The following is a 22,833-nucleotide window of genomic DNA, read 5'->3' on the forward strand; positions in this document are numbered from 1 at the left end:
AGCTTCTTTACCTGACGAAGATAGATAAACAAACAAAAGAAATTTGTTATTTTTTCTCACATTTTGAAGTCTAGGTGACTTTTTAATGAGTATTTCATTAATGTACATTTCTAATAGAAACAATTTGTGGGTGTGAATCCTCAATAACTAAGAAAAAGAAGCGCAAATCTCGGAGAATAGCTAACGTTAGCTAGCTAGCTAAGTTAGCTGGCAGGCTACGTTCTGTAGCTAAGTGGTTAGCTCTCGACATGTTTATTTCACTACTGGGACGAAGGAGCGAGACATGATGACACGAAACTGTCGCAGTGTTAGCAAGTAGCTAACAGATACACTTTAAGGTAGATTGTGCATTTTCTTATTGCTGTAACGTTACGTTACCTAACTAGCTAACGTTACCTAGAAACATTTAACTAACGCTATTGCTTTGCATCTACTCATCAGCCAGTACACCATGTGCATAAGTGATCGTACTACTCTGCACTAACGGCTAACCCTTTTCATGACTCTAAACTGAAAAGCAATCGGTTCAGAGTCATGAAGAGGGCTACACTAATGGCCACCCTTACCAGCTCCGCAATTGCTCAAAAAGCACAACTGAATTTGGCAAAAATGGCTGTTTTTTTTACCCTGCTTTGTCAGTGTGTTATATTCTGACGTAACTGTGACAGGTGTTGACCGATGATGGTGTTGACAAGCGAGTCACTAATCCTGTTTCACTTTCTTCACCAAAGTTGTTGGAGCGCAGGTTGAAAGCTTGGCTTGAGTTTGACAGGAATTGCACCCCACAAGCTCTGTACTGTACCGTCAGCACCATGGCGTGGGCTCTGAAGCTGCCTCTCACCGATGAAGTGATCGAGTCCGGTCTGGTCCAGGACTTCGATGCGAGTCTCTCAGGCATTGGCCAGGAGCTCGGAGCTGGGGCCTACAGTATGAGGTACCGTAGTCCTTGTCACTTTGTAGGCTACTGTTGGACTGAAAACATTGAACATGAATGTCATCTGGTCTCTGACTCTGTTATGCACTGTCAGAAATTGTATTACTTGTTTTAAAACATAAATACATACCGGTAATCTTCTATTGGTTTTGTTTGCATGTTGTGATGCTTTTTTCGGTCACAGCAATTGCACCTTCAAGTTGTGTCTCCTTCAGTTTTCACTTTATGAAGCCATATCACTTGCTCACCGTGCTTAAGTGTCAGGAGGAGTTTGTGTTTTCACTTGACCCTGAGCAATAACCATGAGATTTATCAATGTTGAACTTGTTTTGTAGTTTATTCCACAGAGGCTGAAAAAAGTAGGTCTGTTTTTTTAGTGGAGTCAAATACATCTGAGGTTCTTTTAGAAAAGGTGTGACTTTTCAAAGTGACAAAGTCATTTATAGAAATCGTCTGTCACCTCATATGAAGTAAACATCCTGATTAGGGATGCCGTAGTTGTAGTTTTTCGTATTTGAGATACCAATCCAATTATAAAAATAAAAAAAATCATGTTCTAATTGAATCTTTCTTCTGGCCAAATTAGAGTACAGTTTGTACGGTAGCGTAGAGCTGCCACAGTGTGTGTGTGTGTGTGGGGGGGGGGGGATCTGCTCAGTATCTCGTTATGAGAAACTTCCCTTGTTATAACGAGATATTTTTCTCGTTATAACATGTTATAATGACATATTTTCTCATTATTATGACATACCAACTTATCTCATTATAAACTTTTCTCATGAGATATCAACTAACGAGAAAAGTGTATCTTTATAAAGAGATACGTTGGTAATATGTCATACTAATGAGATGTCATAACGTGAAAATATCTTGTTAAAATGAGAAAAATAACTTGACTATAACTAGAAAAGTTTCTCTATTATAACAAGATCCCCTTCCCCCCTTCACTGTGGCAGCACTACGCTGCCATAAGTTTGAACGGAAAAGTTACTTTATAATTACTTTGACTTGACATGTGATGTGAATAAATGAGGTCTGATAGATGATAGAATGTCAAGTATATCACTATGTGCAGATGGGTTGCAAAGCAATGTTCTGCTTGGATGATTAAAAACCGCTTTCATAAAATTGGATTGGATGATTAGAGTTGGCCTGTCATTAATCAGCAGACAACTGATGTGTTTATAGTGACTATAGATCAGAATTCCTGTTCACAACTGTTAAGTTTGAATAGGTATTTTTGCCCCCACATGATGTTCTTAAAAAGTTGTTAGAAATTGACTCACAAAGATAGTTTTCATCATGCCAATGAATTGTGTGAAATCAATGCAGGTTTCGCTGAGTCAAGCACATTGCTTTGGTGGAGAAAGAACACTCGCTTTCAGCGTCTTTTTTTGAAGGGGTTTAGTAAGTGCTCTGTTACGTGATACTGTTCAATCTGCAAAGTGCCTGTTTGTTACTGGAATTCTTCTGTTGAGAGGAGAAATGAGATACACAGGTATTTGGTAGTGCTGCCCTAGTTACGCTCATTGTAATTAATGAACCGCAAAGCTGCAGAACATTATAACCCTTTAGTTACTAATGGCTTCTGGTGATGTTTGGTAGCGCAGGACTTTCCATTTCATTTAGCGCTTGTCCTGTCTCATGAGGTTTGAAAGTAGCCTAATAATTCATTCTAACAGTTGAACATCAGGATTCATTTTCTCCAGAAAATCGAGACGTTAAACCGAGGTCCTGACTCTCTGTGGTCATTAAAGATCCCATCGGCACTCTTCGCAAGAGTAGGGATGTAACCCCGGTGCCCTGGCTCAATTCCCAAACAGGCCTTCCTTCAATCATGGCCACCTAATCATCCCTCCTTACTTAATTGGCACATTCAGTCCTCAACTCTCCACTGTGAGAGCTGATGTGTGCTGAGCGTTCTGCAAACTGGCTGCCGTGCATCACCCAGGTGGGTGCTACACATCACCCAGGTGGGTGCTACACATCGGTGGTGGATGAGTTGAGTTCCCTCCCCCTCCCTCCCCTGATATTTGAAGCGCTTTGAGTGTCTAGAAAAGGTGCTATATAAATCCAATCAATTAACTATTAATTATTATTAAAGGATATAAATGTTTCAGGTGATGATGAGGCTTTGGCAGCTTACTGACCACGTTGCTGTTTTGTCTCTGTTCTCCAGCGATGTGCTCGCCCTCCCCATCTTCAAGCAGGAGGAGTCCAACCTGCCTCCAGACACTGACAACAAGATCCTTCCCTTCCAGTACGTTCTCTGTGCAGCTACCTCGCCAGCCGTCAAACTGCATGACGAAACACTCACCTACCTCAACCAAGGTCAGCGTTTGGGTCACAGTGGCAGCCTTTCACCTGGCTTTGAACATGTTCACGGTGGAAATAAATGATAACACACACAAGTCATGTTTGTTTTGGATTAGTATTACAGTGTTTCCTCGAGAAACATGTTTCAGGCCTGGAGGGATTTCGAAACGTACCCCAACCGCAATGGTGGGGGCCCTCGCTGGCGACGCTAAATTTTTAGCTAACCTGTTCGCATCGGCATCCCAATTATCATCATACTATTATGGGATGCGAACAGTTGTATTATGGGATGTGCGTTGCACCAGGCAACGACACACGTTGACACGTTTTGGAACAGCGCCGCGCGCTGGCCACAATGCTCCTAAAAGCAAAATGCTTATTGTTTTGAATGCTTTTGCATCTTCTATTACTGTCAACACCAGTATTGTTTTATTGTGATAATATGCCATAAAGATTTATTGAAAGTTTGGGGGGGGATTGCATTTCATCTTCTGGCCTGGCGGGGGTACCATGTAGAATGGTAGGGGAAACACTGTATTACTACTCAGGGTAGACAACAATTGCGGATGCCTGTGTAACAAGAAACCGTCTTTGTGAAAATCCCGTAGGACTTCCGATCTCATTGTTCAGTGTATCATTGCAGGACAGTCCTATGAAATTCGAATGCTTGATAATCGGAAAATCGGGGAGCTCCCGGAAATCACTGGTAAAATGGTGAAGGTAAGAGAGCCTGACACAGCAGTTGACTCATCATCCATAGCTCAGTGTCTCGTCAGCATCAGGCTCTTCCTCTAAAGTCGTTGACAACACATTGTTCTTTTCAGAGCATCATCCGCGTGGTGTTTCATGACCGGCGGCTCCAGTACACGGAGCACCAGCAGCTGGAGGGCTGGCGCTGGAACAGGCCCGGGGACCGCATCCTCGACCTGGGTGAGCACTGACCGAGCATCTCCCTGTCTGCTCTGCTCTGGATGGATTCAGAGGGATCTGGTTAGGAGGATGTACTCTGGTTGGATTTGTGTGTCTGGCGAGAATGTTGCTGTGCAGCCTTGTATGTATATTAACCATCCAACAGATTTTTTTTTAGATCAAGTCAGTTCAGGATGTTGACTGTTCACTATGACATTTGGGTTACTTGACCTTGGAGAATTTAACATAAGTCTGCTGGGTGGCTTGGTTTGAACTGAGTTATTAAGCACAGGGTTTATAAATTACATTGGTCATATTTATTTTGGAGCAGATGGAGTGTGGATAAAGTACACTTTTGATAACAACCTGTTTCACATTGATCCATTGCAGATATCCCCATGTCAGTTGGCATGATCGACCCCAGGGTTAACCCTACTCAGCTTAACACTGTGGAGTTCCTTTGGGACCCATCAAAACGAACCTCAGTTTTTATCCAGGTAGCATGATGGACAACACTGTTGATTTCCCCGCACATATTGTAACTTCCCTTCCTGTGTTAATCCTGATTCCTGATTTTAGTTTTCAACCCTTACAAGGATTGGCTTCTTCCATCTCAGGCAATTTAAAGCACTTTGTCATCATTGAGCTAAGCTTGTCTAACATTTACTGTACTCATACATTCTGTTTGGCAAACTGGCAACAAGCACACTGAATGTAATTCTCTGCACAGTAATTACTAATACAACAGTTTTGCTAAAGGAAAAAAAAAAATCTGTTTAGCTCTTGTTTTTTGAGCCAAGCCTTAAATGATGTCATCATGTCCCCGTGTAGGTTTAACTTATATACTTTATTCTCTTCCTTGCTTTAGGTTCACTGCATCAGCACAGAGTTCACCATGCGTAAGCACGGCGGAGAGAAGGGCGTGCCTTTCAGGATCCAGATTGACACTTTCAAAGAGAACGACGGTGGCGAGTACACGGAACACCTCCACTCCGCCTCCTGCCAGGTCAAAGTGTTCAAGGTGCGAGGCGTGAGGCCACAGAGCAAAGAAAGGAATCTGATTTTTAAAGAGTTCTTTACACACGAGCTAGTTGCATCCTGTCATTCTGTCATTCTGCCCTCACATGACCCCCGTTTCAGCCTAAAGGTGCAGACAGGAAGCAGAAGACGGACAGGGAGAAGATGGAGAAGAGGGCGCCGCAGGAGAAGGAGAAGTACCAGCCCTCCTATGAGACCACCATCCTGACAGAGGTTAGCACGGTGCCAGAGTGGGAAGTGGGCTTATAGGGAAGAAGAGATGTCAAAACTAAATAGAACCTTTATTTAACCAAGGTCAATGAAGAGTACATTTTTACTTACAACAATGGCCTGGAAATTAAAAAAAAAAGTACCGTAATTTCCGCACTATAAGCCGCACCGGAGTATAAGCCGCAGCAGCAAAATTGCCGGTTTGTTACATATATAAGCCGCACCGGACTATAAGCCGCGGGTGTTTTAATGTTTTATTTTTTATTTTTTATTGTGTTTTAATGTTTAATTACCATATGTAAGGGTTCGTGCACAGAGGGGATTGTCGGGAAAGAGATGGCTGTTTGAGGAAGCTCCCATTTATTAACATTTCAACAAAACAACATAACACAACACCACCTGTGTTTTTTTTTACAGTGCACACAGTGTCCGCGGTGTGGTGAAAAGAGGGCAAGAGAGGAAATTAAAACAGAAGTGGATTTATAGTTAGAAAGAGTGCTAAAGAAGAGAGAATTCCGTTTTTTTTGTTGTTTTTTTTCTGAAAAAATCCATAGATAAGCCGCAGGGGCCAAAAAACGGGGAAAAAGCCGCGGCTTATAGTCCGAAATTTACGGTATATATAATATATCAAAAATAAATAGAGCACTGGCTTAGGTTTACCTGTAGTTAATTTGAACATTATATACAGTACATAATTGATTAAAAACAAGAAAAAATTTGAGAAGTTTGTCTGGATGAGACAAAGACATTCCAAGAAACTGAAAAACCTGTAGTTGACAGAGACACAGGGCAACGAAAAACTAAATATCAAAACTCAAACCGCGAGGAGGATGACACACAAACAACATGCATAGATATCAGAGGGAAACTGCACACAGACATACCAGGACAAAAACCAAACCACTCAAATGTTTTCACTGGGGAGGTTTGTAGATGATGCTCTGGTGTTTTTAAGGTGATCGAGGTGTCAGCAGCAGCGTAACACTCGTGTCTGTTGCAGTGCTCTCCCTGGCCGGAGGTCACGTACGTGAGCAATTCTCCGTCTCCCGGCTTCAACAGCACAACAACGCACAACAGCTTCCCCGTTGCAGAAGGGTATGAGTGCTTGAGCATTTCTGCCAATGCTGCATGCTCGCCGTAAGTGAACGTTTATTAATTTTAACAGATGCACAGCGGATACACATGGCTAGAAAGAAACACCTATTATGCATAGCTGCTTCTTAATGCAGATGATCAATCAATCAATCAATCAATCAACTTTATTTATATAGCACTTTAAACACAACACAGTTAATCGAACACAAGCAAGAAACAATGATATGGAGAAGAACATATGATTATGCCAATAGACACTTTTCACGGGGGCCATTTTGTGTCGAAAAGGCAGGATAAACAGTGAACACAGGTGCAAGCAAAATATTGAGGGTTTCAAACTTCCGTGATTGGAATTTGGAAACCCTCATTAGTGTTTTGCTCGCACCTGTGTTCTGCCTTTTCGACACAAAATGCCCCCCGTGAAAAGGGTCTATAGGAGTTCAGTATTCTTCTTGCCCAATTCCGACATTTTGCATTTCTCCCTCTTTGTAGAAATGGATCACCCAACCACCAGCCCGCCGAGCCCGTCGTCCAGGCAACAGATGTAAGTACAAGTGCAACTTCCCTCTCTCTGGATTTATTGTCTGACTGCAGCCTCACCGAGCCCCTGCATATTAACAGCATGAGTATAGTAGACTGTATTTCATCTATATTGGCCCAGGCCTTTATTTACTTCCAGCTGCAGAGGCTACCAGGCCTTTATTGGAAGTAGGCTTATATTAAAGAGAGGTAGTTATTTCAAATTCCCTCTGTTTGATCAGTATTTTGCTCATATTTAGTACAAAGCCTCCTTGTTTTCTGATCTGCTTCTGTCGGGGTTCGTTAGGTAGCCATTTTTGTTGCTGCAATGCATTACTGGTAATTATGGTAATTTGTGGAGCCTGTGATGCAACACCATTTTTGTGTGTAAATGATCTCTCATCTTAATTGACGATGACATGCACCAGTCCAGAGAGACTTCCGTTTGGTGGGGGCGGCCTTTATATGTTTGTGTTGACCACGCCCCCAGCCATTATCAGATAGATATAGATACCTGACTTTTAATTGACTACCGGCCACTATTAGAGGAAATACGGTATTCGCATGAATGCAAAGCTGACATTTGTGACTGTCATTTTTTTTATGTTTCAGAATTAACTAGCAATTGATTTAAAAAAAAATCACCTTGAAAACATTCCTTGTCAGGGTTTTTTGGGGCAGTTGTCTGGCTGATATTTTGATGCGCTTAATAATTAATTAATTAATTAATACACATATGGGGCACAACAAAGAATGAAAGCACGGGGAAGTATTGAGGCTGGCCAATTTCTAATCTAACCACCCATCAGGATTTATAAACCGTTGAGCAAATTAAACTGTGACATTATTTTCACCCACATTTATTTATTAATGAGATTAAATTAATTTCTGACTAATGGGGGTACTGATTCGTGCAAATTGATTTTGAGAGCACCAATTACTGTGCTACCAAAACTAGTGACATCCAATTAGTAAGTGAACACTGGCTTGTCTTCAGTGTCGGTGTCGAACTAATTTGCGCAATATCGGTTAGTTTTTCAGAGACTCACAAAGATTGAGTCTCCACTTTGCATTAGACTGCCTAATCTGATACACTACTAGACGGTCTAATTTAAATCCTGCAAACATATTTTCCTCGGTTTAAAAAGGGCCATGGTGACAGGAAACTAGTTTAAAAAGGGCCATGGTGACAGGAAACTAGTTTAAAAAGGGCCATGGTGACAGGAAACTACTGTATGGATTTGTGGTTTTACATGTTTTAACCTCTTTCCTCCCATTCACTGATATCTCCTCTCTTTAAATTAGAGCCCGACCGATGCTGGATTTTTGAGGCCGATACCGATATTAGGGAGTAAAAAAATTCAGATATCGATATATCGGCCAATATTCTTATATTATATTATACACATTATATATATTTTTGTGCAATGATCCCTCAACCATCAAACACTTGACAAAGATATTACCGTAAATTCCGCACTATAAGCCGCACCGGAGTATAAGCGCACCTGCAAAGTTGACTGTTTTTTACATATATAAGCCGCACCAGACTATAAGCCGCGGGTGTTTTAATGTTTTTTTTTTTTTTTTTTTTTGTGTTTTAACACGTTAAGTGCCATAGCCGAGATAATTTCGTCTTACATAATCCAACGCTTGAGTGCCAGAGCCGAGATATCTCGTCTTACATAAACATTTTTTTTTTTGACGGTGGGACATCAATCAACAACTTTTACATCTTCGAGATCACTATTGGAGCAAGAGAATGTGTATAATCTATTTTACCGACCCACTAAGTGTTGACAGTGCTCCCCCAGACGAGCGAAATCAAAGAAAAAACTGCCGCGGGAGCAAGCCATTCAAGGAAATGGCGAGGTGATTTTACAGTAATCCATTCCACACTTGTCTTGCCCGAGAGCGGCCGCGCAGGCAGCCGCACACAGAGAGCGGAGAGCGATTTGCAAAATAGATTATAGGTGAAACACACTTTGAAACACCTCAGAAAGGCCAGAATCAACATCTGCCCATCGCCCACGCATTCCCCGGCCCATCTTGACTCGCACAAGGAGCGTCCGCACGCAGGCAAGCAGGCAGGCAGGCACGCAGGCAGGCACGCAGGCAGGCAGGCAGCAGCAACGCGCTTCTGACACGCCCGCTGTAGAGCCAGGAGGAAGGAGGAGAAGACACACGGAGGGAGGAGTTTGAATGAGAGGGGTGTTTCCTGTTGTTATGGAGGAAATTACTGTTCAAAACTATTGTTTAGAATGTCTGACGGTCTTACTGATGCCAAAAATGAATGGTTAAAGTGACTGTTCTGTCGAATTTCACAAAAAGCCATTTATCTCTGAATAAATTTCCAGACGCTGAAACCATGCTGTACTCAACGGCTAATATCTACATAACTACTAACTCTGCAAACTAACTCTTTTAGACAGAGAAAGCACACATTCTATTAGTTATTTTTAGATGATTGGTGTTCATGAATTCTTAACAGAAAATAATCCTCGGCTCTTGTAAAATGAGCCAGAATCCTCAAAAAAAAACCTGGCACAACTTACCTACAGGATGAAAAAATGGCTGGCACTCAATGTGTTAATGTTTAATTACCATATGTAAGGGTTCATGCACAGAGGGGATTGTCGGGAAAGAGATGGCTGTTTGAGGAAGCTCCCATTTATTAACATTTCAACAAAACAACATAACACAACACCACCTGTGTTGTGTTATGTTATGTTATGTTGTTAAAAGAGGGCAAGAGAGGAAATTAAAACAGAAGTGGATTTATAGTTAGAAAGAGTGCTAAAAAAGAGAGATTTTTTTTTTTTTTTTTTTTTTTTTTTAAATCCATAGATAAGCCGCACCGTTATATAAGCCGCAGGGGCCAAAAAAGGCCAAAAAACGGGAAAAAAGCCGCGGCTTATAGTCCGGAATTTACGGTACTTCACATGACTTGAGATATGTAATGTAGGGAGGATATTTTACACCTTATCAATAAACTTTATTGTCCAAAATGACATCAATGCAATGAAACCGTAAACTTCACTGGGAATTTAATAATTGTAAATAACTAGAAATAGAAAAAAACAAATAGAACAAATATAAAATATGACTTGAGTTAAGAAAAAAGATCAAATATACACATATTAGATGCAAGCTTCAAGATTTTTATTGTCACTCCGTAGTACAAGTATCACGTCTGAAATTCTTGTGCTGTGAACTCCGTTTACAACATAGTACAAATATAACAGGGCATATGAGTGCAAAAACAACAAGAGACACAACAAGCAATAAGGCAGTAGAGTGATAAGACAAGTCAGAGACAGTGGCATATTCACTGCACATAGGTGCACATGTCATGTGCATACTTTGGACGTACTTAAACATTTTGAATTTGACGTATTTGACATACAGGTGCAAATGGCATGTACCTTATTAAACGTACAATTAAACATTAGACATACATAATGGTAGCATCTACAGTGCGGTACAGTACAGCTACTACACTATTTGTGTATACACAATATACACAATTGTGTCTATAACTTAAAAAATACAAAAAAAAAATATATCGGCCAACATATCGGCCGATACCGATATATCGGATATCGGCCGATAATATCGGTGGACCGATATATCGGTCGGGCTCTGCTTTAAATTATAATGCAACATGTGTATTGATATTGTATATTTGTATTTGCCAAGAACAAGACACTTTAGACGTAATTGAGCTGCTAAAGCAATTGTGGCAGGAGTTTTGATTTTCTATAATTATGCTCAGCCTATTTGTTGCTGTATGTAAGTTGTCCAGTCTCCCTCTATGTTGCTGTATGTTTCTTATGGTGATCTGTTTGTTTTGCCAGTGTTACCCCCCCAATACTGCACCCTGTTGGATCCCAATGAACTGCAGGCACAGTTTAAATGTTTTGGGAAGTTTGAAAGAACAAAATAAATGAACAACATTTTGCCAGAGAGATAAAACAGTTTTATCTCTTTCAGTTGTTGCCTTTCAGTCTTCTACAAAGTGAGACAAACAGGGTATGTTTACATTTATTTGCTGCTTTCTTACATAAATTATGAGGGTGGGCAATGTATTTGGTGGGATAGCTGTGTTTGATGTATCTGATGAGATTTCTATCATTTCTGTTCAGATGTTTGCTCAGACAGATTATTGATCAAGAGAAGCTGTTCTAGTTGGTTTTATTCTTATTCTTTATTTACATGCTTAACTAACTATACATGTAAGCTAACTATAGAGGTCATAAGCAAACATGTTGAACAATAGAATTCAATAGGGCTTCAGTGGTCTGCAGTGTGTGTGTGTGTGTAGTTTCCAAGGCAACAGCAATATAGTTCTTTCTAGCCAGTAGTTGTTGTTTTTTCTTCGTTAAAAGAGGAAGATTGAAGATAAATAAAGTAATTGTTTGACAAGTACCAACGATGAGACTCATCTGCTGCACTTTGCTATTAGGACAGACAGAGACGATTGTGTCAAAAGATTCTTGGGAGCTAGTCCTGGTGAAGACATTCTTCAATTGGCTGAAAGGAAGCATTATCAGCATCGCTTGTACTCAGTCACCACATTTGCCGCTTTTAAGTTTGTTGCAAATCCAAAATCTCAAAGTTTTCCTGACTAGAACAAAAGATTTTAAGGACCTTGCAGTGAATTCATACATTTCTTTTGGCGAGACAAGTAATTTCACACCAGACCACTAGGACCTAGCTAGCAGCTGCTAAAATTACCATGGCGATGATTGTGATGAAATCTTTTGTGTCAGTTTCTGACTGTCTCACTCTGTCTGTCTCAGAGTGAGACAGACAGTCTCACTCTGTCTGTCTCACTCTTTTCCCCTCAGAATCTGTTGCCCGCGGCAACACCGCAAGACGCACAACAGTGGCTTCACAGAAACCGCTTCTCACCCTTCTGTCGGCTCTTCACCAACTTCTCAGGTGAGACGGCTCCTGACCACAGAGCTCCTGACCACAGAGCTAAGCCACAGAGCTCCTGACCACAGAGCTCCTGACCACAGAGCTAAGCCACAGAGCTCCTGACCACAGAGCTCCTGACCACAGAGCTCCTGACCACAGAGCTAAGCCACAGAGCTCCTGACCACAGAGCTCCTGACCACAGAGCTAAGCCACAGAGCTCCTGACCACAGAGCTCCTGACCACAGAGCTCCTGACCACAGAGCTAAGCCACAGAGCTCCTGACCACAGAGCTCCTGACCACAGAGCTAAGCCACAGAGCTCCTGACCACAGAGCTCCTGACCACAGAGCTCCTGACCACAGAGCTCCTGACCACAGAGCTGCTGACCACAGAGCTCCTGACCACAGAGCTGCTGACCACAGAGCTCCTGACCACAGAGCTGCTGACCACAGAGCTCCTGACCACAGAGCTCCTGACCACAGAGCTGCTGACCACAGAGCTCCTGACCACAGAGCTGCTGACCACAGAGCTCCTGACCACAGAGCTCCTGACCACAGAGCTCCTGACCACAGAGCTCCTGACCACAGAGCTAAGCCACAGAGCTCCTGACCACAGAGCTGCTGACCACAGAGCTAAGCCACAGAGCTCCTGACCACAGAGCTGCTGACCACAGAGCTCCTGACCACAGAGCTCCTGACCACAGAGCTCCTGACCACAGAGCTCCTGACCACAGAGCTCCTGACCACAGAGCTCCTGACCACAGAGCTCCTGACCACAGAGCTAAGCCACAGATACCCATTGCGTCTGGCCTAGTGTCACTTTGAACGACTGCTTCAGAATAGCTTAGAGGAGAGATCGATGCACCGGGATTTTGGGGGTAGCCAGCAGGGGGGCGTAGTGAGTGAGTAGAGAGGACCTGGGTTCAAGCCTGCTGAAGTTTCCTTGAACAAGACACAGAAACTCTACCAGCTTCAGCGGCGCTGGTTTGTGGGTGAACCTGCACTTGACCTCCCTGAGGAGGGGCCAAGTGAAAAGAGGATTCCCATACACCAGATCGGCAATAGAGAGCCGCAGGAATGAGTCCGGAAATCATCGATGCTAACAGTCCTGGTTCTTCACTGTTTTCGCCTATGGGAGTTTTTAATGGGTTTTTTGTCACAATGCTTCTAATAATCTCTCTGGGCAACGCTGGCTTAATCAAACGCCAACCAGTGTTTAGTAATATCATCTTCACACACGAGGACCACTTTTACGAGTTTTGAAGCTTTTACGTGCCGTTAAAAGGGCGGCTAGCTAGCAAACGGCTAAATGAGACTACACTGTTCAGTCGATGGGGATATATACGTCAATAACGTCACCACTTCAAAGGACGAACACGGAAATTCTCTTTCCCTCACCTGGTTCAGCCCGTTCAGCCCGGGGTAATCAGTGCACACATCCAACAACAGTCCAGGTTGAGCGCTGATGTGACGTGGAAGCCTATGCGACAGTGTGTAGTTCTGGATTAGCTTAGCTCGAGCTTTTTACTTCTAGGGCTCGCATTTACGCTACAAAACTCATGAAAGTGGTCCTCATGTGTGCAGATTATCCGACTGAACTCTGGTTCGCGTTTGATTAAGCCAGCGTTGCCCAGAGAGATTATTAGAAAACCCATTCAAAAATCCCATAGACAGAAACAGTGAAGAACCAGGAAGTCCGGGACCTGCGGCTCTCTATCTATACGTCATTTTGTAGGCAGCACATGTTCCCGCCCCCTTTTATGGGAAAAACACAAGCCTCTATCTGTTGACGTCAATGTAAAATAGCACATGGGAAATATGACTTTGACCCATCTAAAATCATGTGACTCATGTCACATGTCACATTCTTTTTTTACAGCCCTGTGACTCGCGGAGCCCAGTGTCGTCGTACCCGGCTACTTGGCGGCTACTACTAGACTGACAAGTCACGGGACTGTAAAAACGTCACATAATTTTAGATGGGTCAAAATAATATTTCCAGTGTATCTTGCCCATTCTATGGCCAGACGAGTTGTAATATATTGTCATGTCATGGTGTTTTGGGGTCATTAATAAACTAGATTGATTCTGTTATTTTTCTATAATTTTTTGGGGTAGTGCTATTTTACATTGAAGTCAACGGGAAAAGGGCTTGTGTTTCCCTCCTAAAGGGGGTGGGGCCTAATTGCAGATCTGATGTATAGAGGGATCAGTTTGTGATTTGGATGCACATATTATCAACTAGTCCAGTCACCAAGTCCCCTTGTTGTGTAGTCAGGTTTCACACCTGTTTGGAGGGGTTCACACTGTGAAGGCTAAAAGCAAGGTGTTGTTTGGTGTACCAGGGGCGGACCTGTTGAAGCTGACGAGGGAGGACGTCATTCAGATCTGTGGGCCGGCAGATGGCATAAGGCTCTTCAACGCACTGAAGGGACGGTGAGTCTCCTTTCCTTTGATTTGATTCCGTCTTGGAGTACGTTATGTTATTAACGTTAAAAAAAGAAAGACTTCACAAGTTGACTGACATCATCAGCGTTGTGTTGCTCTGCCTCTGTGTGGTTCTTGTCTCTACAGGGTGGTACATCATCAGCGTTGTGTTGCTCTGTGTGGTTCTTGTCTCTACAGGGTGGTACTGACATCATCAGCGTTGTGTTGCTCTGTGTGGTTCTTGTCTCTACAGGGTGGTACTGACATCATCAGCGTTGTGTTGCTCTGTGTGGTTCTTGTCTCTACAGGGTGGTACATCATCAGTGTTGTGTTGCTCTGTGTGGTTCTTGTCTCTACAGGGTGGTACATCATCAGTGTTATGTTGCTCTGTGTGGTTCTTGTGTCTACAGGGTGGTACATCAGCGTTGTGTTGCTCTGTGTGGTTCTTGTCTCTACAGGGTGGTACTGACATCATCAGCGTTGTGTTGCTCTGTGTGGTTCTTGTCTCTACAGGGTGGTACGTCTGACATCATCAGCGTTGTGTTGCTCTGTGTGGTTCTTGTCTCTACAGGGTGGTACTGACATCATCAGCGTTGTGTTGCTCTGTGTGGTTCTTGTGTCTACAGGGTGGTACTGACATCATCAGCGTTGTGTTGCTCTGTGTGGTTCTTGTGTCTACAGGGTGGTACTGACATCATCAGCGTTGTGTTGCTCTGTGTGGTTCTTGTCTCTACAGGGTGGTACTGACATCATCAGCGTTGTGTTGCTCTGTGTGGTTCTTGTCTCTACAGGGTGGTACGTCCGAGGCTGACCATCTACGTTTGCCAAGAGTCTCAGCAGGCGCGGGAGCAGCAGCAGAAACATGAAAACGGAGATGCTACCAGTAGCAGCACTTTCTTCGGTCAGCCTGTGTTCATGGTTCATGCATGTCTGTTGTAACATAATAATGCATAGATGAACGTGTGACTGTGAATTACACTCTGCTACAGTCCTTCTTCTAAACAAACCACTGTTAGTGCTGCCTGAAACGTAACTTACACTGGTCGTAACTCCTACGTCGGTCTTAGTTAAGACCAGTCTTTAGAGTGGATTTACGCCTGTTGCACCAACAGGGCTTACGTCTGGTCTTAACTACGCCGGTCGTAGCAATGCGCGTCCATGTGAATTGCCGGGGAATGCCCCCTGATTGGCCCAAAAACGTGCCTCGCGACCTGCTTGGAGCCTCACTGTGCCATATGGCCACTACTGTATGTGCGTCACTACGCCCTCCCTCCTCCCACCCTCCCTCCTCCTGTGGAAGCTCCGTGGGAAAATGGCGGCGATTGAGTGCCAGGCAGTCTGAATGAAATTGAATGTAACGTTCCCAATTCTATGTATTAAATTCTAAAAAACGACCCTCAACATTTGGGAAGGCTAAGCCACACAACTAGTTTGTTATAATCGAACGTCATGCTTCGAAGGTGACTTTAAGACGATGAGGACGGTGAGGACTCAATTACATCAGGTCTCCGCTGATAGACACGGAGATCTCTGTTACAGGCAGGCACTTCATTACACCTCCTCCTGACCAGGCGTAAGAGTTACGCCTGGGCGTAGTGAAAAGAAGGCTTAAGCCCTCTTGGTGCAACCGGCGTAGCTGACCTATCTGCCAGGCAATATAGGTCTTAAACGGTAACTAAATGCTAAATGACACACTACTGAGTAGTGAGAGGTGATTTACAGTTAGTACTTTAATATTTAAATGGAACCATTATATGGTAACAGATTTGTGTTTATTGGGCGTTTTACAACGTCTTTGAATGTGAGCAGGCCAATCAGAACTCAAGAATGAAACGGTCTGTTATATAATGGGGATTTGGCTCTGAATTATATTGCACTGTATTGCATTGATTGTTTTAATACACAAAATGCAGACATACAGTAGTCACTTATCTGTCTAAAACTATAAGACAATTGTAAGTTAACACGTTTTGACAAATTGCATACGGATCATTGTGAACTTGGATAAATACCAGGGGAGAAATGATAAGCGCTGTGCTCTTGCCTGCTTGTCTCCCTGCCTGCAGTGTATCACGCCGTCTACCTGGAGGATCTGACAGCTGCTGAGCTCACAGAGAAGATTGCTCAGCTGTTCAACATCTCACCCAGACAGATAAGCCAGATCTTTAAACAGGGGCCCACTGGCATCCATGTACTGGTTAGTGATGAGGTAAGATCTCCTTTCTCATACCTCTAGTCTCTGTGTGTTATTAACGGCGGGTTCACACACACGCAACGCTTTAAGCAACGCCTAAGCAACGCATAAAATTTAGGCGTCCTTGTTAACAGAAGAGAGCGTTCACACATACCGCTGCCACGCTGCGCTGAAGCCACGCTCTCGCTGCGCTGCATTTATCGTTTAGGCGTCTGTTCTATTTTTCAGCGTCTAGGCGCGCTGAACTGTCAAGCTGGCTGTTGTTTCTGACGGACTTGGGCCATATTTTCTACCGAGTTTGCCCAAAAGGGAGGGTGGAGCGCGAATTAACGAGTGCATAGTAGGAGAGCTGTCCTTCATGTGTTCCTCTATTAACGTCTTTTCTGTCAGATGTATATACTGTATACCCCCCCTGTCTCAATGCATGTATCACTCATGGTGTTGACTCATAGTCACATGATCACCCGAGGGAAAATAACAATTACAGCGGGCCAGGAAATAGACAGACATCGTCACTTGCACATTGCAATAAAAAAGAGGACTCACCCATGCTATAAATCAGATCTGAAAAGTGTAAAAAAACGCTGCTCATGTGATCAGCGTAGCGCAGAGCGGGGCTTCAGTGTGGCGTCCTGTGTGAACGCAAATAGGCGCCTAGCGTGCATGAAGCGATGCCTATATGCGTAGGCGTAGCTTTAAGCGTCGCTCTAGGCGTATGTGTAAACCCGCCGTAAGGCTGCACTTACAAATGTTCACATGGAGACCAATCATCATCACATGTGCTTAGCATAATAAGCGTAATAAAATGTTTTATTAAATTCAAGTACTTGGTAAATAATTATTTTCTAGGGCTTAAAATCCATACTGATTTTCCATTATATCCTTCATAGGGGGACCACTTTATCAAACCGGGACAGTGGGGGGGGGTGGGGGGGGGTGGGGGGGGGTTGTGGGTTGGTTGCGACAGCACCTGTCCAGTGTTGGATCTTGCCGTTTGATTAGAATGCATTTCTTAGCTATGATTGACAGTTTTAATGTCCATGTGCTGCACACTGCCTGCTCTCCTGAGAGATCTGCTCCATCAGATAAAGGGAAGATGCATCACTCTGCTCACAATATGAATCTATTTATGTTTCTCTACACAGATAATATCATTCCATTGTGGTTTTGCCCACAAAGTCCTGCATCAGAACGTTTCTATCAGAATGCTTTAGCCCACAAACGTCAGGGGAATGATTTGCAGAACAGAACACGTAATGGAAAACAAAGGATCTTTATTTTAGGGCCAGAGTGATGCCTCTGTCCTCTTCTCATGACCGATGCAGCTTTGATTCCAGGGTTGAGTTCATGTAGCAAGCAGTTTATGGAGAGCCAGAGTCATGCCCACTTCCGGTTTAGGCATACACACCAGAGCCATTCGTCCGCCATTTTTTTGTATCTACATTTCGTAAAATGCTTATAAAAAAGTTTTACTTGGTCAAACCAACCGATTCGGCTATATTTGGAATCATGAGAGACCATAGAACATTTCACTCTGACCAAATAATATAATATATTATATATATATAATAATAATAGTTGCTCTCTTCTTCACAGATGATTCAGAACTTCCAGGACGAAGTGTGTTTTATTCTGGACACAATGAAAGGTAAATGAGTTCGGAAGCACTAAGAGTTCCTCAGAAACATGACAGTGCAAATGTTATTCTCTCAATTTCTGGGTTGTCCTCTGGTGTTTCTGTTTCTATATTTAACATAGTCAGAGCCATGTTAAAGCAGCTATAAGGAACTTTTAACTGCTAACAGTCACATCTCCCCTACATCAGCAAATGAGAATATCAGTGCAGAGATCTGCGATTTCTATATAGTTTTTCTAATTAGCTGTGCACAAATTTCCGTAATGCGGGGGGGAAGGGGGGTTAGGCATGATGAGGAGTGATGTTTGGTTGAGTGTAGGCATGTAATGGGTTGGGTTTAGGCATAAGGACGGAGTGATGATTGGTTGGGTTTAGTCATGAGAAGTGAGGATTGGTTAAGGTTAGGGTAAAATATCAGGGTAAGCCAATCAGAGGCAAAGTAGGGCGGGTCATCCCGCATTTTGGAAATTCACGTGGGTCGAGACAGCGGAACTTCCTGTGTTCCCGTCCATGTGAAACTGGTTGTAATTTTAGTTCCAGCCGGTGAATAAACCAACGTTAACCTTACGCGCTTACGCAATAAATAAAACGGTGGGGGAGGCTCGATGTTCAGGCGGGCTCAGAGAAGCCCTGACCGGCCTGTCTCAGCTCGGCCAATCCGCTGGTCACAGCGCGAGGACCAGTTTTGTCCACAGGGGGGCACTAAAACCAACACAAAATGAACGTTCCTCGTAGCTGCTTTAACTTAATCGTTGTAAGTTCATTTTTAACAGCCTGCCCTGTTCTTTTTTTGTTCGTTTGCCAGATGACACGAATGATGGCTACCACATCATCTTGAAGTGAATGCTGAGCAGGAGAACAGTGTTTCCTTGCTCTCTTAGACCCGATCCCGTCAGCCCCTCAAGAGCTTCATTGTCCTCCTCGCTCTTCCTGGAACGTGTGGAGATAAGATGACCCAACGATTCTCTAGAGGAGCGCTGCGGGAACACGCGACTGAAGGACCTGGCCCTCTCCTCTCTCTATACCTTGTCTTACTTCTGAAGGATTGACTCTGTTGCCATCATGAAGCAGCATTCTCCTCGCCCTGCCGCTGTCTCTCTTAAATGGTTACGTTTTTCCCTCTCTGTCGCTTACGTCTCATGGAGAAGAGGTTAGAGGCACCATGGTGGGCATCTGGTGTGCTAAAGCTCTGTGCATCAGGATCATGAGTTTATTGTCCGTTTTTCTTTTGTTTTTTTGTTTGTTTTTAAGAAAGGAAGTTATTCTGACAGTATTTGACCTTCGACCTGCAATGCAGCATGGTTTCCCCCTCGCTGTGCTAGGCTGCCGTACTCGATCCACGTTATCCGGTCTGGAAGGAACGGCCACACTTTGACCGCTAAATGCAACCCCACACAGGTACAGGAAGGAAGCATGCCAAGCCTCAAAGTCAGCCATCAGGAGGACATAAAGAGTCCTTTGTCCTCCCGAAAACGTTTGCCTGTTTGCCCTTTTGTGAGAGAAAATGACAAGGTTTTCCATCCAGACCCCTGAGCACTGTTAGGAGTGGACTGAGCAGGTTCAACATATTGTCAGCCATCATGGTTTATATTCATCAATCTTGAATGACGATGATAACACTGCCTACTTTAGTGATCACAGTAGCAAGACCAGCGATCCACCCGTCTCTGGTCCACGTGCTGTCTGTCTCCCATCAGCTTATTAGCACTTAACTATTTCACTTTGGACCTTTCAAACATTAATATTGAGTAGACCGTTGTTTTGAAAATGTTTCATTATGAATCATGTGTTACTTTTACCGTTTTTATATTCTTTTTAACACATGTATGTTCCTCCATCATTGTTTTTGGACAGTACCACTCCCAAATACTAATCTGTGTAGTGGGTTGTTGGGTTGGGCACACCAGAACTGCATGTGGAAAGATATAGTTAATGTTCAGTCCTTTGTACTGCTTACATGAAATGGATTGGCATTTTAGATGTTGTTCATCTTCGCCTCATCTCATTAAAATACTTACCCATATTATATTGTCTTTATGTCTATTCATGTTTACTACACTATTCTCAAAATTCTCCTTGGGCAATTCACAATGGTGACATGATTTCATTTATATTTTGCGCATAGATCTATCTCCTTTTTTGCACACTGCATATTATGGAGGTTTACTGTATGTATATGGAATTTTGTTGCTATGGAAACTGCTTTTATGTACAAGGGATTATATCGTTAACGTCATACACACTGCATGCATTATGATGTAGGTTTACTTAGAAAAACGATCAGTTTCTACGAGATAATTTTGCACGTCGACATGACTGCACACATTTATATGAACAAAGAGGCTATTGTCACTGCATTTCCCAGCATGCGCGGCGCAGGGCATGTCTGTGACGTCACAAGAAGTATATATGGCTACAGGGGAAGAATTCCTCCCTCCATTGTTACATTGTAACAATACGGGCTCGTCAGGGGCAGAGGAGAGGGGGGAGGAAGGCGTCAGTTCATTTTGTCACGAACACATTTTTGCAACATTGTGACATTCTGACACCTAAATGAAAAGAGGCCCGTGCCCGCGTCTCACGCAAGAGAAGACGGCACCGCAAAAACCGCCGGTTCAAGCCGCCCCTACTAGCCCGGTGAGAAAAGGATAAACGAACACAGATGTCAGCAGCAGCGGCGAATTTCTCCATCGGACGCAAGTCAAGCAGGCTCAGACCAGGAAGATAAGAACCCCGTCTGTTTACATTCATATTGTGACGATAATGATTGAAATCTCTGCTAAAGCTAGTTTATGACGTCGTCCTTCCTTCCCACCGACTGCCCTGTTGGTTTAAATGGACAGGCATGCACCGTTTCACTGTACTAGCGCCCGTAGTAACGTTATACTAGCCTGTGTATAGAACAATGAGCATGGAGCCCAAGTAACGTTCTTAAATGTTAGCCCAATTTGCTCCGAAATAAGTGTCACCAAATTGACAATCACGCAGGCTTTTCAGTCAGATCACTTCGGGTAATCGGGTTCGCATTGCTCCTCTAGTAGTTTAGTCTGGATACTGGTTTGGGGGATATCGGTTTTGCAGGGTTGTGGGGGGAAGAATAAGCAGCATCTCAGCAGGGCGTTTAAAGATTAATGTGGAATCAGATCGCATTGGAAGAGGAATAACGACCGGCAGCGAGTTGGTTGGAATAAAGGGTCCCTCGTTTCTGCCCCAGGTAAGAGATGAAGGTTTAGTATTTCATTCAACGGGCGGTTTGTTTGCCAGATTGTGTGTTTAGCTAAATGGGAGATGACCTGGTATTTCTGGAGAGAGAGAGGGCGGTCGAGCACCGGCGTAGACTGTCAGAATGACACATACATCCAGCAGCAGCAGCCCCCCCCCCCCCACACACACACACAGTCTGGTTGCCAGTTCCTGCAATTACCCAGTCATACAGATGTCACATCTAAGCTAGAAGACCCCATAGGCTATGGGAATAGGTTACATGAGATAGAAATGCTATATCACGTACAATTGACTATACCGCAGTCGCAGACTGGCCCTATAGGTATAGCACTACAGTGGTGTACAGTGATTTAGTCATCAGGCAAATCATGACTGCATGCAGCCCTGAATTGGTTTTAGCAGCCTGTCAAATTGACATGTTGAGCCTAAGTCCAAGAATGAAGAATAGTTGGAACCCAATTGAGAAAATGCTCTGTCCATTTCTCAATGGTAGTGTGTAGCCATGACAGTCTCGGAAGCGTGTCCTTCACCACAGCCTCTTCTGGTATTATATTAAGCCTAGTAACTAGTTTATAACCTCGTTATTGCAAATATCAAATTAAAAAGTGAACGGATACCCTTAATGGCTTATTTGAAGCAGCTGTCCCATTTACTAACGAAGATACAAGCGCCTAACGAGATCAACCCCATAACGAGATAAACCCCATTGATGATTTGACTTAAACAGGTGTAGTAGGGTTTGTTTTCTCAATAGAAGCCCTTTTTAAAAGAAGAACTATAATAGTAATCCTGTAATACATTTAGAGGGACACTTTACAAATATCACAGCAAAAGTAAAACTCCCTATGGGAATAGGTTATTAATACCATAGCAGGCAATAATACAAGGGGGTATTATTTGAGGGAAACTCACTAGAGTACCATAGACACACTGTATGTAATATCATAGGTTTTGTTAGGATTTTGTCTGGACATAGTACCCATCTCAACTTTGAGAAAGGTATGGGTGACGACGACAGAATACACAATGATTTCATATCTATTTAAATGCGTCCTCGTTGAGCCCCTCGTGATTGATCAGACTTGCCTTGAGCTTTATTGACAGACAGACACCCCCTTCCCCTTTTCTGCTGTTTTGAGCAGAATTAAGAGTAGAAGACCATGAAGCCACAGGGATGATTTGCTTCAAGGCTGTTCATATAAACCCTGCTTGCCTAGTTGCCATGGAGATGATGTTCCCAGACTTGATGATTTCAGAGTAGGATTTCATGTGAGAGGGATGATGGGGCAGGAATACAGATGAAAGTAGAGAGGCCTACTTTTCTGTGCTGTTGACAACTGACTTTACACAGGTACGGTCTGATAGAATCACCCTGCTGTTCTTAGATGGCTGCAAATTCATATTTGATC

The 22,833-nt window shown here is 43.4% G+C and overlaps 1 protein-coding gene across 1 annotated transcript; it reads left to right on the plus strand.

Annotated features, from left to right (window-relative positions):
- The first annotated feature begins 32 nt into the window (after positions 1–32).
- tfcp2 (transcription factor CP2) lies at positions 33–20,211 on the plus strand. The gene is made up of 17 exons (XM_083657081.1): positions 33–338; positions 732–934; positions 3,114–3,265; positions 3,894–3,970; positions 4,075–4,180; positions 4,550–4,656; positions 5,028–5,180; positions 5,300–5,410; positions 6,408–6,544; positions 6,995–7,046; positions 11,015–11,053; positions 11,824–11,965; positions 14,288–14,378; positions 15,161–15,270; positions 16,436–16,578; positions 18,160–18,211; positions 19,005–20,211. Exons 2-17 carry the CDS (start codon positions 813–815, stop codon positions 19,040–19,042), a joined length of 1,632 nt encoding a protein of 543 aa, XP_083513207.1. The 5' UTR covers positions 33–338; positions 732–812; the 3' UTR covers positions 19,043–20,211.
- Positions 20,212–22,833: the final 2,622 nt, after the last annotated feature.

The sequence above is a fragment of the Poromitra crassiceps genome (genome assembly GCF_964638095.1).
Source record: "Poromitra crassiceps genome assembly, chromosome: 20".
NCBI classification, from domain to species: domain Eukaryota; kingdom Metazoa; phylum Chordata; class Actinopteri; order Beryciformes; family Melamphaidae; genus Poromitra; species Poromitra crassiceps.